This window comes from Dromiciops gliroides, chromosome 2, assembly GCF_019393635.1.
Source record: "Dromiciops gliroides isolate mDroGli1 chromosome 2, mDroGli1.pri, whole genome shotgun sequence".
In the NCBI taxonomy this organism is placed as follows: Eukaryota; Metazoa; Chordata; class Mammalia; order Microbiotheria; family Microbiotheriidae; genus Dromiciops; species Dromiciops gliroides.
In genome coordinates, this window is record NC_057862.1 from 85,726,956 (window position 1) to 85,745,227 (window position 18,272).

The window sequence follows — 18,272 nt, forward strand, 5'->3', positions numbered from 1 at the left end:
ATTCAAACCCAGCCTCAGACACTTTACACTTACTAGCTGTGTGACCCTGGGCAAATCACTCAATCCTCATTGCCCCGCAAAGAAACAAAACAAACAAAAGGATGCTGATGCAACATCCAGGTAGAGAAGGCCAGTAGGCATGGGGTGATACAGGACTTACATGCAGTATAGAGGTCAAGGTGAGGCCTCTACATTTGAGACCCCTCAGCATGGAGCTAATAATTGAATCCATGGAGGCCAATGAAATCACCATCAAAGGGAAATGAACAGGGATACCAGAACAGAGCTTTAAGGGATCCTTATTGTGAAGGACTAGGAGATGAATGATGAGCCAACAGAGGAGACTTGAGAGAGAGCCATTGCATAGGTAAAAGGAGAAGCAGGACAAAGCAGTGTCAAGAAAGCAAAGGATGTATCCCATGAAGAACCATGTGTCACAATATAGATCAGCAGTGGGAGGCAAAATAAGATGAAAACAGAAAAAAAGGCCATCAGAGTTAGCATTACTAAGTAACCTTGAAGAAAACATTTCAGTGAGCTAGAATCAGAAGCTAGATTTGCAAGGTTTTGGGAGGTAAGAGAATGGAAATGTGAAAAGCATTTTCTATGGATTTAACTTTGAGCATAAAGACATATTTAAAATTCAAGAGGATGGCAGAGTCAAAACAATTAAAGGTTGGAGCTATACATCAAAGAAGGCAACAATAGATAAGGAGAAAATGGGGGAAAGGAAAGAGAGAAAGAGAGATGCAGAAAGAGGGAGGGTGAAGGGGAAGAAAAAAGAGATAGGATGGGAAGGTTAATGAATGGTGAAGGAGACAAGTTTCTTCTGGAGGAAAGGGAGATGGGATCAAGGGCACAAGTAGCGGTGTTGGCCTTGTTCTGAAAAAATGCTACTTGTTCTTCAGAGACTATAGCAAAGGAGGAGACAATGTGGAGCAGTATAGAAGGATTTGAGGTGTGGAATAGGGAAAGAAAAAACTCTCGGTGAATGGCTTTGTTTCTTTGAGTAAATTAAGATTAGAGTAGCAGAAGAAAGCACAGGGAGGTGGGGAAGGGAAGAAGAGGGTAACAGGCATTTATTAAGAGCCTATGTGGGGGGGGCAGCTAGGTACACAGTGGATAAACCACCGGCCTCAGGAGGACCCGAGTTCAAATCCAGTCTCCGACACTTGACACTTACTAGCAATGTGACCTTGGGCAAGTCACTTAACCCTCATTGCCCCACCAAAAAAAAAAAAGAGCCTATGTGGCAGGAATAGTACTAAGTATTTTACAAGTATTATCTTATTTTATCCTCGCAACAACCCTTGGAGGTAGGTGCTATTACTATACCCCCCACCTGCCTAGCTATCATAAGTGGTTGAGGAGACAAAAGAGTCTGGAACAAAAAAATCTCAGGGCCTTGTGTCAAAAGGGAACGAATGGGAGAACTATATGAATTCATGAATCCATCCTCAAAGGGTCCTCAAATGATCTTTGTGTTTAATAGTATGTTCCTTATGTTCTCTTTTCCTGGACTGGATAAATTAAAGCAATCCAAAGATGAAGAGAATAAATGCTTCCTGCATCCAAATGTGTCAGTCATTGACCCAAGAGCAGTATGACATAGTAGAGAGGGCCTTGGATTTGGACTCAGGAAGGTTCAAATCTCACTTCATACACTTGCTTGTTGGGTAAGCCTGGGTAAATCACTTTATTTCTTTCTCCCTCATTTTGCTCATCTCAAAGATGAGGGAATTTGACTCAATGACCTCTCAGATCCCATTCAGCTCTAAATTGGTGATTCACGTTAAACTGCTTCATGGTACACGTAGCTATAATGATAACAAGATGCCTTTCTTTCTTTTTCTTTAAATTTAGGTGGCTGTTGAGACAAGGGCAATAATAGCCTGGATGGAAAAAATCCCATTTGTGCTGGGAGGTAATTTACAAGGAGGAGAATTGGTGGTGGCATACCCATATGACATGGTTCGATCATTATGGAAGACCCAGGAGCAGACACCTACCCCTGACGATCATGTATTCCGTTGGCTAGCCTATTCCTATGCATCAACCCACCGGCTCATGACGGATGCCCGGAGAAGGGTGTGCCACACTGAAGATTTTCAGAAAGAGGATGGGACTGTGAATGGAGCTTCTTGGCATACTGTTGCTGGAAGTAAGGATTTGGTAGAAGCTTCTCCCAAATCGTTGTATGATGAGTTGAGCTAGGCCAATGATTTGGATTCACTAACAGCAGCTAGGTTCTCTCTTACTTATCTTGGGTATCAAATCCCTATTAGCCATTTTATTGAGTATTTTTTTTTGTTCAAAGATTATTTTCCTTAATAGGGAAAACAGAAATGAAGTAAGATTTAAGTAGGTTCCCTGTCATTCTGCCATCCAACCCAGGAAGTGGTCCTAAATATCTTTTTTTGTTTTTTTTTTAATATGATCTTTGGTCTTAAGAACATAGATTTAGAAATTCCTTTTTATTTTTTACTGGTACAGCTTTTTAAAAACACTGTTTTCAGGCAGCTAGGTGGCACAGTGGATAAAACACCAGCCCTGGATTCAGGAGGACATGAGTTCAAATCTGGCCTCAGACACTTGACACTTACTAGCTGTGTGACCCTGGGCAAGTCACTTAACCCTCATTGTCCCATCCCAAAAAAATCAAATAAAAACACTCTTAAAAATGTGTCATGGGGACAGCTAGGTGGCGCAGTGGATAAAGCACAGGCCCTGGATTCAGGAGGACCCGAGGTCAAATCTGGCCTCAGACATTTGACACTTACTAGCTGTGTGACCCTGGGCAAGTCACGTAACCCTCATTGCCCTGCAAAAAAAAGCAAAAAACAAAAAAGAACAAAAACAAAAAAACACCAACACCACCACCACCAACAACAACAAAAATGTGTCATATTTAACTCCCTTTGCTGTCCTTCATGCATCAAGGTCTTTAGCAATGTTCCCATGCCATGTTTTTGCTGCTGTCTTCTCTTACCTGCCCTTGTTTCCATCTTCTTTCTCTACATAGGATTGGCCTTGTGATTTCATTAACACAGAGGATTCCCTCTACCAATGTACCTTCTCTGCAAAGAGAGCCTTGAAAAGCTTAATTGGCTTGTCTAGTGTCACCTGGGTTTTCACCACACCATGCTGCTTCTCTCTTGTGAAAAATCCAAGTTGTTTTAGGTTTTAAAAGTCAGAACTGGTTCCCTCAACCTGAGTTATACCACAGTTCCCTGAATCATTATATAACTAGATGCATTAAAAGTCTGATAAAACCAAATGAGTCTATGAGATGGGGGTTAGTTTTATGTCCTAACATTAGCATTATAAAGGGCTTCCACTGTTATTTAATATTTTTTAAATGTCCTAATTATCCACAGCTCTCAGACTTTGAATTAGGCCTTTCAATCAATCAAGCGACAAGCATTTAAGTGCCTACTATATGCCAAGCACTGAGCTAGACTCTGATGATGAAAAGAAAAATGTGAAATAGCTCCTGTCCTCAAGGCACTTCCATGCCTATTCAGACGGAACAGCATTACCCTTTCCTCTCCTAAACCTCTTCATAATTTTCTTTCATTTCTTTTCTTTTTTTTTTAACTTTTTCTTTTTCCTTTTTTTTTAGTGAGGCAATGAGGGTTAAGTGACTTGCCCAGGGTCACACAGCTAGTAAGTGTCAAGTGTCTGAGTTCAGATTTGAACTCAGGTCCCCCTGAATCCAGGGGCCAGTATTTTATCTACTGTGCCACCTAGCTGCCCCCTCTCTCATTTCTAAGATAAAAACTTGCAAATAGTTTGCTGGTGTTTGCCATAATAGATTCTGTCAGCAACCCTGAGCATAGAGGGTCAAATCAAGCAGTATTACATTTCTGTAAAGGCCTTAGCATAGACCATCTCTACTCCTTTATGTCATTGGTTGCCTGCCTGTTCATGTGGCTACTTTGACCCAGACTATGCAAAGCACAAGACTTGAAGTCAGAAGACCATCCGAATTCAAACCACTTCTCTGCCACTTACTGGCTGTATGACCTTAACCAAATCAATTTGCTAACCTTACTCAACCTTAACTTTCTTTACTATAAAATTTAAATAGTAAAACTGACACGATCTTCCTTGGAGGGAAGCTTATCACAGTGTTTGGCCCATAGGAGATGCTTAATAAATGCTTATTAACTGACTTATTGATGGACCGAGGGCTCTTTTGAGGATCAAATGAGCAAATGTTACAGTGTTTTTACTAACAAAAAGTACATTACAAGTGAAAATTATTTTCTTTTTATCAAGGACCAAGTTTTTGATGAATTAGACAAGTGGTAATTGCAAAAAGAACAGTAACAGCAGGGTATGTTTTCAGTGCCTGTCCTTACTTAGTGAGTTGTAGTGTGGCAAGGTAACTGGGGAAATAGCCTTGGAAACAGAATCTTGGGTTTGAATCCTGCCTTAGATAATGCTGTGTGTCACTAAGAATGCCATTGAACTTTATTTAGTCCCCTCCTCTGTAAAATGGAGATAATAATAGCAAGGGTTATTGTTAGAATCAAGTGAGATGTTTGTATAGTGTTTTTGAAACCTAAAGCAATAGATAGGGTATCCTCAAAGACTAGCTCTTTAAACTATTAAAGTTTAAAGCCGCATTATGACTTTTGGGATAGAGGCAGTTGCTTGTTATTATTCACAGGGGAGGAAGTGCTCAGAAACCAGAGTATTCTTCTCATTGGAGTACAATTTCCAAGTTTCAGCTTTGACATCGCTATAGAATTTACGACTGCTCTTAGGGAAAGAGAAACAACACTTGGTAGTACCATTCCCTGCCTGAATAAAAGAGTTGTTTGCTTATTATTGATGATGATAATAATCCCTGATACATTCAATAATATCCATACAGACCTCATTAGATTTGGAGGAAAAAACACCTTCTGAACCTGAAGGTGCAATAGAAATGTGAGCTGTGATTATGTACTCATTTATATTATTTTATTGTTTACATTATATATTATATTTTATTAGGACATGTTAATTATCAATCATTGACATTGTTATATATTTATAGTATATGTGATTAGTTTCTCATTTGATTTGCTCCTTCCTCATATTAGCCTTGTGATGCAGGTATTTATTGACTTTACAGATGAGGAAACTGAGGTATAGTGGTATGATGGTTTGGCCAAAGTTACACAGCTAGTAATCAGCAGGGCTCCTTTTCAATGTCATGGTTCCTGACTCCAGGTTCAGGATATTTCCCACTGAATCATAGCTGCCTTTGCCAAGTCCTGGCATGTTATTCTACTTCATCCTGTCATTCCAAATAGAGCCAAAGAAATAAATTTTTAACAATGATGGACAGGGAGAGCAGATAAAGGGGAAAAAAAATAAACCACCCTCCTCATAGAGAAGAGATGGGGGACAACCATGACAGAATGTTTCATCCATTGTCAGGTATATCCACTGTTTAACTATTTGGGGTGCTTTTTAAAAATAAACCACTATGTGAACAGGACAAAAAGAGTTCATAAGATGCATTAAAAGAAAAAAACTGGGAAAGAACCAAGGGTTTAATAAACTCTTTCTGTCACTAAAATTTCACCGTGGCTAAAAACAGAAGACCACACAGCCTCTCACCAGGTTAAAAGTTGGGGCCAAAAGACCAGACCCAATCCTGAACATTCATTACGTTCCTTGCTGTCTATAAATGTCATGACCCTTCTGGAGCAGGTAGCAGCATAGCCAGATTGGTCCATGCCGAGTCAATAATATTTTTAAAGGTGGCTACTGCATGACCAGCCTGGGCAGCATTTGAGCTTTTAACCAATTCTACTTGCCATTTATTTCATTGACTTCCTTTAGAAGTTGAAGGGTGGGGGTGGCAAGGGAACAGAGGAGGGCTCGAGTCCTTTTAATCACTCTTCTTCCTGGTGGTATAATGAGGTCTGTAGAATCATTTCACTAGAGATTAATGAAATGGTATTTCTAATTTCCTGCTTTTCCCCTTCCCTTCCCATTCTCCTTCTAATCTCTCTCTACCCTCCTCTTACACCCTCTAATTCTGTTTTCATATTTCTGAGCAATGACCTGACAGGCATTAGTTAATGAGTGGAGGGTAAACTGTAAATTAATAAAAGTAAAGTTTACTTCAGTGTTCAGTAAGCTTTTAAATATACATTACACATAGATACTTGCTTTGAACCTGCCCCTGTGTGAATACCATCAGCCCATTGTTCCCTGTTATCTCTGGGCAATGAAATCCTGTGCTGTGATACCATCTGAGCCACAGAGCCTTAAGAAATGGTGGATTGTGTTTTTCATATTGAATTTAGGGATAAGGGAAAGATTTCAGTCAAATGCAGAGCACAAAAGAATGGCTCGCCACCTTTAGCTGATACCCAGGGATTATGAGAAACTATCTGGGTCAAATCCCAGCCTAGTTTCCACCCAGGCTCATGTAGAAAAAAAACAAAACATTTTTACTTCTGGAAGCAGCCGTCTTGCAAAGGTACAAAATGACACATTGCAGAAACCAGTGATGGAAAGAAAATGATCAGATCCTCCTATGATCCAAACTAATTCTTGATTGTTTGGTCTTAGCAGTGCAGGTGGTGATGAAGGATCCTCATTACAGATGGACTGCTCATTGCCCAAATTTAGCATTTCCAAACTATTTGCAAATTATGTCACAGTTCCTCACAAGGACCCTGTAAAGTAGAGTGATAATGGCCATCTCATGTTACTAGTATGTGGAGTACAGTGATCAGTTTATTCTTTTTTTTGTGGGTCAGTGAGGGTTAAATGACTTGCACAAGGTCACACAACTAGTAAGTGTCTAGTGTCTGAGGCTGGATTTGGACTCAAGTCCTCCTGAATCTAGGGCCGGTGCTTTATCCACTGTGCACCACACCCAGCTGCCCCAGTTTATTCTAAACAGAGTGCAATATTTGGCTTAATGCTGGGTCTGCCACCTACTAGGCATGAGACTGGGAGCATTTACAATCTCTGAAACTCAGTTTCCCATCTACCAAAGGGAGATGCTAATGTTTACTCTACCCATTTGTTGGTAATATTGAGGACAGGGGGCAGCTAGATGGTGCAGTGGATAAAGCACCAGCCCTGGATTCAGGAGGACCTGAGTTCAAACCCTGCCTCAGACACTTCACACTTACTAGCTGTGTGACCCTGGGCAAATCATTTAACCCTCATTGCCCTGCAAAAAAATAAAAGTTGGTAACATCGAGGACAGAAATATTAGGATATATACATATGAAAGTGCTTTATAACTATAAAGCCCTATAAAATGCAAGCCATCTCACATTCATTATTAGTATAGTGCCAAAACATGTGACTCACAACTGAGAAGTTTATTAGTCAAACAACTGGCTGTTCAGCCCTGTGGTTCCAAATATGAGGCCTGTTTTGACGGTCAGTCAACAAGAATTTATTAAGCACTTACTATGTACCAGACATGGTGCTAAATTCCAGATATACAAAGAAAAGGAAAAATATCTGCCCTTAAGAAGCATACATTCTAGTGGGGGAGATGACATGTAAATAGGTATATTTAAGATATAGAGACAGAGACAGATACACAGAGAATGATGGAGACAGAGATAGAAGGGAGAGAGGGGGGGAGGGAGAGAGAGAGAAAGAGAGAGAGGGAGGAAGGGAGGGAAGGAACTAGAAAGAGGAGGGGGAGGGAGAGTTAATGGGGAGGGAGGAAAAGAGAAGGGAAGGAGGGAATGAGAGAGCAAAGGGAAGGGGAGAGAGAGACAGAGACAGAGACAGAGACAGAGACAGAGAGACTATATGGAAGTCAGTCTGAGAAGGGAAGGTATTAAAGTATTAGGAACTGGAAAGTGGGAAAGTCTCCCTCTATAGCTATTTATTACCTAAGTCTTGAAGGAAGCCAAGAAAACTAAAAAAATGGAGGTGATGAGTCAGAGCTTTCCAGTCAGTACCATTTTGGGCAGCTCCTAGACCCAACCTTAGTCCATATAACCAAGTGTCTTTTCTATGAATCACTGCTCTTGAACCAACTTAACCTTTATCCAGTTTTCTGGGCTCCCTCTATCACTAAATGACAAATGGGAAAAAAGGTCTCTCATTGGCGTTTTCATGGGACAAATCTGCAAACCTGGTAGAGAGAGGACGCCTTGAATCCTATCCTGCTGTGAAATACGTGGCCCTTTAGCATTCTCACAGTGTTGTTCTTGACTGCAGAAAGCAGTGATCTTAAACAGGCATGTTCCGATAGAGCACAATATCAATAAGTTGGTGGTAATTGAGCCAGTATGAAGAACAGTATGAGGAAAAAGACATTTGAGACTGGTCCCAGGAGAAGTGAAAGTGCTAATGTGAAGCAGCATATGCCATGGGCTGAGACTTCAGTTTTTTGTCCCCCACCCCCACCCCCTGGTACAACACATAACATAACATTGAACATCTGTGTTCTGTGAGGCCCCAAGTGATTCTCAATCCAGAAGTGTCTATTGAGGGTGGCCTCTTCTTGATCACTTACTACTGTTTGGCAACTTGACAAAGCCTAGTTCAGATGTGTGGTTGTTAATGCCCTTGTTCCTCAAGAGGGATTTTGAAAGGAAAGAATGAGAATATGGGGTACAGATTACACTATTACTTTAATGTCCACTGTCACTTTTTACCTACTTATATTTGGTAACATTTGTCTATATGTAAAAACTATTTCATTTGCTATGACAGCTGAGACTTGAACAAGTCCAAGGAAAAACATGATTCAGGATGTCAAAAAAAATGAATCAAATTAATTTTAAAACCACAAACAAATTACTTCTTGGCAAAAAAGTGAACTAAAAAAGGACCTATTTGAAAAACAATTTTATTGAGGAAATAGTGAGTTGAAAAGCAGAAATCAAAGACAATCTTTGAATTAAAATCCTGTACTATTGTTTTATTAGCTTATTTTTAACATACTTTTTCTTGATATCAGTAGAATGGCTTTTTAAAAAATATATAGTTTGTCTTTAAATCTCCTTTGATATTTTCTTTGGATGTTGGCAAATGGGCTAAATTCTGCATATGGGCTTGCATATGTATGTACTACACACATGCGCCTTCATTTGCATTGTATAATTGGTTCTTAATTTGGCCTCCTAGTTGTTCATTATTCCTGCACTTCCTTGATAACTACAATTTGTCTTTGCTACTACAATGAGGTCCCTTTGACATCTCAAATGGTTGAGAAATGGGATATTCTGGTTAATCAGGTGCACTCAAAGTCTAGAAAGTGATCAAAGATGCCACACAAACTCTACAACCAAGGACATTTTCCAATTACTGCAAACTCGTGCTGTTTCTCATTTCCCCTGACTTTCCATTGTTTTTCCAGTTTTTTCAGTTCTCTACTAAAGTAGCCCCTCTTTGTATATTTTCTGGGTTGTTTTTTTTTTCCCTGTCACACTGCTTTGTCCTATCTTCAGCCTTTCCCACCTTTTCTTGGTTCTGTACAGCAATGATATCACTTCTTGAAGTCTGATTCTTTTCTTTAACATCTGCCCTTGGCTACCATCCTTCTCCATCTGCTATCTTGGTGGTAGACACTTAAACAGAGATTCTTTTTTTTTTCCAGGGCAATGAGGGTTAAGTGACTTGCCCAGGGTCACACAGATAGTTAAGTGTCAAGTGTCTGAGGCTGAATTTGAACTCAGGTCCTCCTGAATCCAAGGCCAGTGCCTGTGCCATCTAGCTGCCCCTGAAACAGAGATTCTTAATCTTTTTTTGTTTCCTGGATGGCTGTACCTCTTTGGCATTCTGACAAAACTTATAGACTATTTTTATAAAAGCATTTTTAAATACATAAAATAAAATACACTGGATTATAGGGATTTCTGGTTGCTCATACACCAACTAATAAGTGTTTATGTCTATATGCTCTTCGATTTTACTAATGACTAATGTTGGGGATCAAGTTATGGAAAATTATTATTTCCTTACTATTGCCAGTTTGGACAACATTTTAGTTAAAATCATCTTTGATTATATTGACAGGTCTGAATGACTTTAGTTACCTTCACACAAATTGTTTCGAGTTGTCAATATATGTGGGCTGTGATAAATATCCTCATGAGAGTGACTTACCTGAAGAATGGGAGAATAATCGTGAATCTTTAATAGTATTTATGGAACAGGTAAGAACTTTTTTTTAAATAGCTTTTAAGTACAATATTTAGCAGTATCCTTAGAGTGAAGGTAACTTTACCACCTGAGTATTCAAATGGCAACTAATGACCTGTTTATACCAGCATCGCCTCATTAAACATTTGGTACCTTAGGCCAGTGATGTTAAACTCTTCTAGAAATAAGGGCCACCAAATCATCCATAAGTTTCCCTGTGGGCCATATGTTGACTTAGAAAACCACATATTCACATTATCCATGTGCTACTCTATTTTGATTTATTTTGTTTAATATTTCCCAGATGCACTTTATTCTGGTTTGGCCACAGCTGGAAAAGTTGTGGGCCACATAGGTTTTGTGTTTGATACCCCTAATTTAGATCTAAATAGATTTCTTAGAGAAGAGAAATATAAACTGTGAATTAATAAACATTTTAAAGGGAAAGAATTAAGTGTGAACATATTCTCCATTGTTTACATTGTTTGACCACAATTTTATTTGGCTTAAAAAGAGGCTATCTATTTTTTTTTTCTTTGCAGGACAGTGAGGGTTAAGTGACTTGCCCTGAGTCACACAGCTAGTAAATGTCAAGTATCTGAGGCCAGATTTTAACTCAGGTACTCCTGAAACCAGGGCCAGTGCTTTATCCCCTTCACCACCTAGCTGCCCCCGAGACTGTCTACTTTTATTATAGTCAATTACAGAGTTTGGAAATCTCACCCATAAGAAATCCTTTGGCATTGCTTTCTTGGTAAAACAAAACAAAACAAAAACTCAACAACAACAAAAAACCTACCAGTTCATACTTCCAATGAGTCCTCCCTAGGTTCAGTCTGTTAACAAATGTTGTATTGTCTGACTAAAGTCTAATACAATAACAACAAACAACAACAACAATACTTGTGTTATGATGGAAGTTCAATATGCTGTAATGTTAGCTAATATCATGTATATTCTACAACTTTCCCCAAAGCCCTCCTATCTCCTGTGCAAAATAGCTGAGTTTTCCTTGGCCGAGTTTATGCCTTTTCTCTATTACTTGGCCTAGTGTGCTATAGGAGTCAACCTCATTCTTTTTCCTGCCCTGGAACCCCTTTTGTGTGGGGAAATGCTCTCATAGATTTCCTTCTGGCCTGTTTTTAATTGCAAGTATTTATTTAAAAAATAATAGAAAAAGAGCTAGCCTATATTGACAGAAGAAACCTTAACTTTCTGAAAATAAGGCCCATAATTTTACCAAAAAATGTTTTAAGTAAATAAAATAGCAAAGCAGTTTCCTTTGCAGCAGATGAAATACTATGAGCATCCTACCATAGAAAATTTTCTAGTGTGGATGTATGATAAGACTTCATAGAGAAAGAAATACAAGTTTAAAGTCATGCTGACATCTTTGGAAACATGTTCTAAAATTTTACATAATATCGAATTCATTTATCAAGCTTAACCATATACTTGAAATTGGTTGAAGTCTCTGTCTAGTAATCCAAACATCTATTTTAATTGCTTGATTTTTTTCATAAAAAATACAATAACAATGAGTCTCTTTCAAGCAACTGCACTATAAAATACTTTTAATCTCTAAAATTCTATGATTCTATAATTGTCAGCTAAAATATTTAAAACGTGTAGAGCCAAGACCACATTTTTTAAAAGAATGACTACAAAAGGTTACAAAAGAAAAAAGAAAACTGCTTGTTCATATCTTTTGACCATTTCTCAATTGGGAAATGACTTACATTCTTGTAAATTTGATTAAGTACCTTATATATTTTAGAAATTAGGCTTTTATAAGAAATACTGGCTATAAAAATTATTTTCCAGATTTCTGCCTCCCTTCTAATTTTGGCTGCATTACTTCTGTTTGTACAAAACCCTTTTAATTTAATATAATCAAAGCCTTCCATCTTGCATTTCATAATATTCTCTATCTCTTGTTTGGACATAAATTGTTTTCCTCTCCATAGGTCTGAGAGGTAAACTAATCCTTCCTCTCCTAATTTATCTATGGTATCACCCTTTATGTCTAAATCTTGTACCTATTTTGACCTTATTTTGGTATACGGTGTAAGATGTTGGTCTATGCCTAGTTTCTGCCATACTATCTTCCAGTTTTCCCAGCAATTTCTGTCAAATACTGAGTTCCTTTCCCAGAAGCTAGAGTTTTGGATTTATCAAACAGTAGATTACTATAGTCATTTACTGCTGAGTCTCCTGTTTCTAACCAATTCTACTGATCCACCACTCTATTTCTTAGGTCAGTAGCAAATAGTTTTGATGACTGCCGCTTTATAGTATAGCTTCAAATTTGGATAGGTTAGCCACCTTCCTGTGCATTTTTTTCATTAGTTCCCTTGATATTCTTGACTTTTTGTTCTTCCAGATGAATTTTGTTATTATTTAATCTAACTTTATAAAATAATTTTTAGGTAGTCTGGTATGGCACTGAAAAAGTATATTAATTTAGGTAGAATTGTAATTTTTATCATATTAGCTCAGCCTATCCATGAGCAATTGATGTTTTTCCAATGATATAGATATGTTTTTATTTATGTGAAAAGTGTTTTGTAATTGTGTTCATAGAGTTTGTCTTAACAAGTAGACTCCCAAGTATTTTATATTGTCTACCATCACTTTAAATGGAATTTCTCTTTCTATCTCTTGCTGCTGAGCTTTGTTGGTCATATATAGAAATGTTGATGATTTATGTGGATTTATTTTATATCCTGCAACTTTGCTAAAGTTGTTATTGTTTCAAGTAATTTTTTTTAGTTGATTCTTTAGGATTTTCTAAGTATACCATCATATCATCTGCTAAATCCTTTTATTCCTTTTTCTTCTCTTATTGCTAGAGCTTCCATTTTTAGTACAATATTAAATAATAGAGGTTATAATACACATCCCTGTTTCACCCCTGATCTTATTGGGAATGCCTCTTACTTATCCCCATTAATTCTATAGTTTTCTTGCTTTCAATTTTATTAATTTTTCCTTTGATTTTCAGAATTTCTAATTTAGTATTTAATTGGGGATTTTTACTTTGTTCTTTTTCTAGCTTTTTTAGTTGTATACCCAATTCATTGACCTCTTCTTTCTCTTTTTTATTCACGTAAGCATTTAGAGATATAAAATTTCCCCTAATCACTGCTTTGGCTGCATCCCATACATTTTGGTATGTTGTCTCATTGTCATTCACTTGGATGAAGTTATTGATTTCTATATTTTCTATGTTTTTCTAAGTTTCTATGATTTGTTGTTTGATCCACTCATTCTTTAGAATGAGATTATTTAGTTTCTATTTAATTTCCAGTCTACCTTTCCATGGCTCTTTATTACATGTCATTTTTATTGCATCATGATCTGAGAAGCATGCATTTACTGTTTCTGCCTTTCGACATTTGACTATGAGGTTTTTGTGCCCTAATACGTGGTCAGTTTTTTAATATGTGCCATGTACCATTGAGAAAAGGGTATATTCCTTTCTATCCCCATTCATTTTTCTCCAGACATCTATCATATCTAACTTTTCTAACATTCTGTTCACCTCTTTAACTTTTTTCTTATTTATTTTGTGGCTAGATTTATCTAATTCTGAGAGGGGAAGATTCAGATCCCCCACTAGTATAGTTTTACTGTCTATTTCCTCTTGTAACTCATTTAACTTCTCCCCTAAGAATTTGGATGCTAAATCACTTGGTGAATACATGTTTAGTATTGATATTACTTCATTATCTATCATACCTTTTAGCAAGATGTAGTTTCCTTCCTCATCTCTTTTAATTAGATCTATTTTTGCTTTTGCTTTGTCTGAGACAAGGATTGCTACCCCTGCTTTTTTGACTTCAGGTTGTGGTAAAATATGAAAGTTTTTTAACAGTCGGTTAGGATAACTGAAAGACGCCAGTTTTTCAAGGACCACCCTTTTGGGGAGGAGATGAACAGTCCGCCTGCTGCGCATGTCAGACTGCCTGCCGGGTTTTTGACTTCCGGGGTGGAGAGAACGAGAGTAAGCCTTTTGCCTGCTTGGCGGGACTCCTGACGGCGCGGCACAGACTCTCTCTCTCCAAAGGTGGCCTTTTCGGTTTGGTGAGTTTTTATAAGGAATATAGACTAAGCTTAGACTTAAGACGATTTGTATTGTGTTTCTACTTTCCTATCCTTCTAATCAACATCACCTTGTGACTATCATAACTATAAATAAAAAGGTCTATCTAGAAAACCAAAAGCTTCTTCCATTTACTAGTTTGGGAGATAAATTAAGGGAAAGGTTAAGTAGGGGAGATTTATGATCTAATATCCAATTTTAAATCTCACAAGGTGAAACATAACATATTCTTCTCCAACCTTTTACCTTTTCTCTATGTGTCTCTCTGCTTCAAATGTGTTTCTCGTAAACAACATATTGTAGGATTCTCATTTTTAATCCACTCTGCTATTTGCTTCTGTTTCATGGGAGAGTTCATCCCATTCACATTCACATTTAAGATTATTAACTGTTTATTTCCCTCCATCCTCTTTTCTCCTTTGTTTGTACCCTTTTTTCCCTTCTTTTCCCCTATTCCTCCTGATCAGTGTTTTGCTTCTCACCATTGCCTCCCTCAATCTGCTTTTTTCAATCATTTTATCAGCTGCCCTTCCCCCCCCCCCCCCCCCCCCCCCCCCCCCCCCCCCGCTTCTGCCCTCCCTTCTATCAATACCACCCTTTTCCCTTCCCCTTTTGCTTCCTTAAAGAGTAAGCTAAGATTCTTTATACAAATGGGAGTGTATGTTATTCCCTCCCTGAACCAAATCTGATGAGAGTAAGGTTAAAACAATGCTCACTCCTCCCTTCTTTCCCTCTATTGTAATGGGTTCATTTTGTGCCTCTTTATATGATGTAATTAATGCCATTCTACCTCCCCCTTCCTCTCCTCCCCCTAGTGTCCTTTTATTCTGCCCCTTAAATTTCTTTATATCATCTCATCAAATTCAATGTAATAACAGTACCTTAATAGAGATACAGATCTCAAAAGTTGAAAGTATTATCTTCCCTCATAGGGATGTAAGCAGTTTAACCTCATTGAACAACCTACCCCCCTCCCCACCCCACTCCCCACCCCACCCCCCCATTTACCTTTTTTTACTTTTCTTGAGTCTGTTCAGTTCTGGATGTTTTTTTCAGAAAACCTTGGAAGCCCCATATTTCATTGAATGTCCATCTTTCCTCTGAAAGAGAATGATCAGTTTTGCTGGGTAGTTGATTATGGGTTGTAATCCAAGCTCCTTTTCCTTCCTGAATATTATATTCCAAGCCCTGCAATACTTTAATGTTGAAGCTGCCAGGTTCTGTGCGTTCTTGACTGTGGCTCCATGGTATTTACATTCTTTCTTTCTGGCTGATTGGGGTATTTTCTCCTTCATCTAATAATTCTGGAGTTTGATTACAATATTCATTGGAATTTTCCTTTTGGGGTCTCTTTCAGGAAGTGATTGTTGGATTCTTTCAATAATGATTTTATTCCCTGATTCTACAGTATCAGGGCAGTTCTCTTTGATAATTTCCTGGAATATGGTATCTAAATTCTTTTTCTGATCATGGCTTTCAGGTAGTCCAATAATTCTCAAATTATCTCTCCTGGATCTATTTTCCAGGTCAGATGTCTTTCCAATAAGGTATTTCACATTTTCTTCTATTTTTGCAGTCTTTTGATTCTGTTTGACAGATTCTTTGTGTCTCATGAAGTCATTAGCTTCCATCTACCCAATTTTAATTTTTAAGGCATTATTTTCTTCAGTCAGCTTTTGCATCTCCTTTTCCATTTGGCCAATTTTTTCTCCCATTCCAACAATTGTATTTTTTAGGGAATTGTTTTCTTCAGTCAATTTTTGTGCTTCTTTTTCCAAAGTAACTCTCATTTCTTTTTCCATTTTTCTCCAATATCCATCATTTCATTTTTAAAAGCCTTTTTGAGCTCTTCAAAGAAGTCTTGTTGGTCTTGAGACAAGATCATCTTCTCACTTGAGTCTTCACTTGTAGGCATTTTGACAAACTCATCTGAGTTTGAGTTTTGGTCTTCCCTTTCACCATAGAAGCTGTCAATGGTAAAGGTCCTTTTTTGTTTCTTACTCATATTGTAGCCTATTTTTAAACTTATAAAGATGAAGTCGGCTCCTGGGGCACAGAGGTTGCTGTTTCAAGCTTCTTACTGCTCTTAGCTGTACCACTCTCAGCTGTACCACTCTCAGCAGTGTCCAGCTGCAGCTGGGTCAAGCTGCCATTGAGTCAGCTGAGCTTCCCTACCCTTTTGCCCAGGTGAGACAGACCTTTCCTGAAGTCTTCTAAATTATCTCAGGTAGGAGGATTGTGTCTCTCTGTCTTTTTGTAGGTTCTGTAGTTTTTGAGGGAAACACGGGAAAGCTCAGGAAGCTATCTGGCTTCTCTCTGCCATCTGGGCTTTGCCCTCAGAAATGTCTCCTATACCCTTTTAACAATTTTCTGTTCTACCTTAAAGAGAAGAAATGTAGTTGGCACAATGAATAGAACATTGGGCCTGGAGCCAGGAAGACTGAAGTTTAAACCTAGCCTCAGATACTTCATAGCTTTGTAACCCTAGGCAGGTCCCTTAACCACTGTTTGTCTCAGTTTCCTCATCTGTAAAATAGGGATAATAATACCTACCTCCCAAGGTTGATGTGAGGAGTAAGTGAGATCATATTTGTAAAGCACTTTGAAAAATTATTATTATTATTATTATTATTATTATTATTAATGATTGCCACCAGAATAAGACTATCGCTGGGGCAACTAGGTGGCACAGTGGATAGAGCTCCAGGTCTGGAGTCAGGAAAACTCATCTTCTTGAATTCAAATTAGGTTTCAGATATTTACTAGCTATGTGACCCTGAGCAAGTTTCTTACCCCTGTTTCCCTCAGTTTCCTTATCTGTAAAATGAATAGGAGAAGGAAATGGCAAGCCATTCTAGTATCTTTGCCAAGAAAACTCCAAATGGGGTCATGAAGAGTCAAACACAACTGAAAAAATGACTCAGCAAGACTATTATTGCTCTGGTAAGAGTTATAAGATGTCACATTCAAGCCACAAACTTTGAGGAAGGCTGCTTCTACACACCCTCTTCTTCGTTCACTGTACACTATTGAGAGCAAGGTACTTACACTGAAATGTATCATTCCAACCTTGACAACTTGCTCCCTGGATCTCAGCTCTACCCTCAGGTTGGGTTGAAGAAAAGTCCAGATTCTTCAAATATTTAAAGGACTGTGATATTAAAGGGATTAGATGTGTTCTGCTTAGCCACTGGGGGCCAAACTAGGAGCAATAGATAAAAGTTACTAACATTCTGGGTCTATAGAAAAAAGCAAAAGCAAAATCTTTACAAAGTAAGTCAAAAGTGAAATGGAATGTTCCTGAAACCTGTGGGTTCCCTCTGACTAGAAGTCTCCAAGTGGAGACAGACAGGATGACTACTTGTCAGGAATCTTGAAGAGAGGTTTATTATTCAGGTATATATTGGGGTTAATGGCCTCTGCGGTCCCTTTCTTAGATCCTTTTATTATTGTTGAAGTATAGTTATAAAATATAAGAATTGAAGAGGTCTAAGATAGCATTCACTCGAACCTAAACTTGATCCAGAATCAATCCATTCCATAACATCCCAAACAAGCAGTCATCCACATCCCAATGGAAGACCCCATGCCTCTAATGAGAAGGGACATTAAAAGCTATGCTTTTGTAGTCACTCTTTAAAAAAAATGTGGTCTTGGTTCTACACGTTTTAAATATTTTAGCTGACAGTTATAGAATCATAGAATTTTAGAGATAAAAAGTATTTTATAGCACAGTTGGTTGAAAGAGACTCATTGTTATTGTATTTTTTCTTTTTTTATAGAGAAGTGTTTATTGATGCCTTTTGTTATTATTTTACATTACCAAAAATTTCCCCAGCATCCCCTCCCACTTCTTCTCCCAGAGAGCCAGCTCATATAACAAATAATCTTTTCAAGACCAAAAAAAGGAAAGCAATATATTGTTGTCTGAAAATATGTATAATGTATCACACTTCTGGACCTCCAACCTCTGCAAAGGCGTGGAGTGGGGGTATCTTCTCATATTTCTTATTTTGAGCCAGATTTGTTTTTT

The 18,272-nt window shown here is 38.0% G+C and overlaps 1 protein-coding gene across 1 annotated transcript in view; it reads left to right on the plus strand.

Annotated features, from left to right (window-relative positions):
- CPXM2 (carboxypeptidase X, M14 family member 2) overlaps nt 1-18,272 on the plus strand; it is a 234,106-nt gene that overhangs the window by 199,589 nt on the left and 16,245 nt on the right. Inside the window, exons 11-12 of the mRNA XM_043985357.1 lie at nt 1,864-2,161; nt 10,009-10,148. Coding sequence (XP_043841292.1) covers nt 1,864-2,161; nt 10,009-10,148 — 438 coding nt within the window. The remainder of the gene's footprint in view (nt 1-1,863; nt 2,162-10,008; nt 10,149-18,272) is intronic.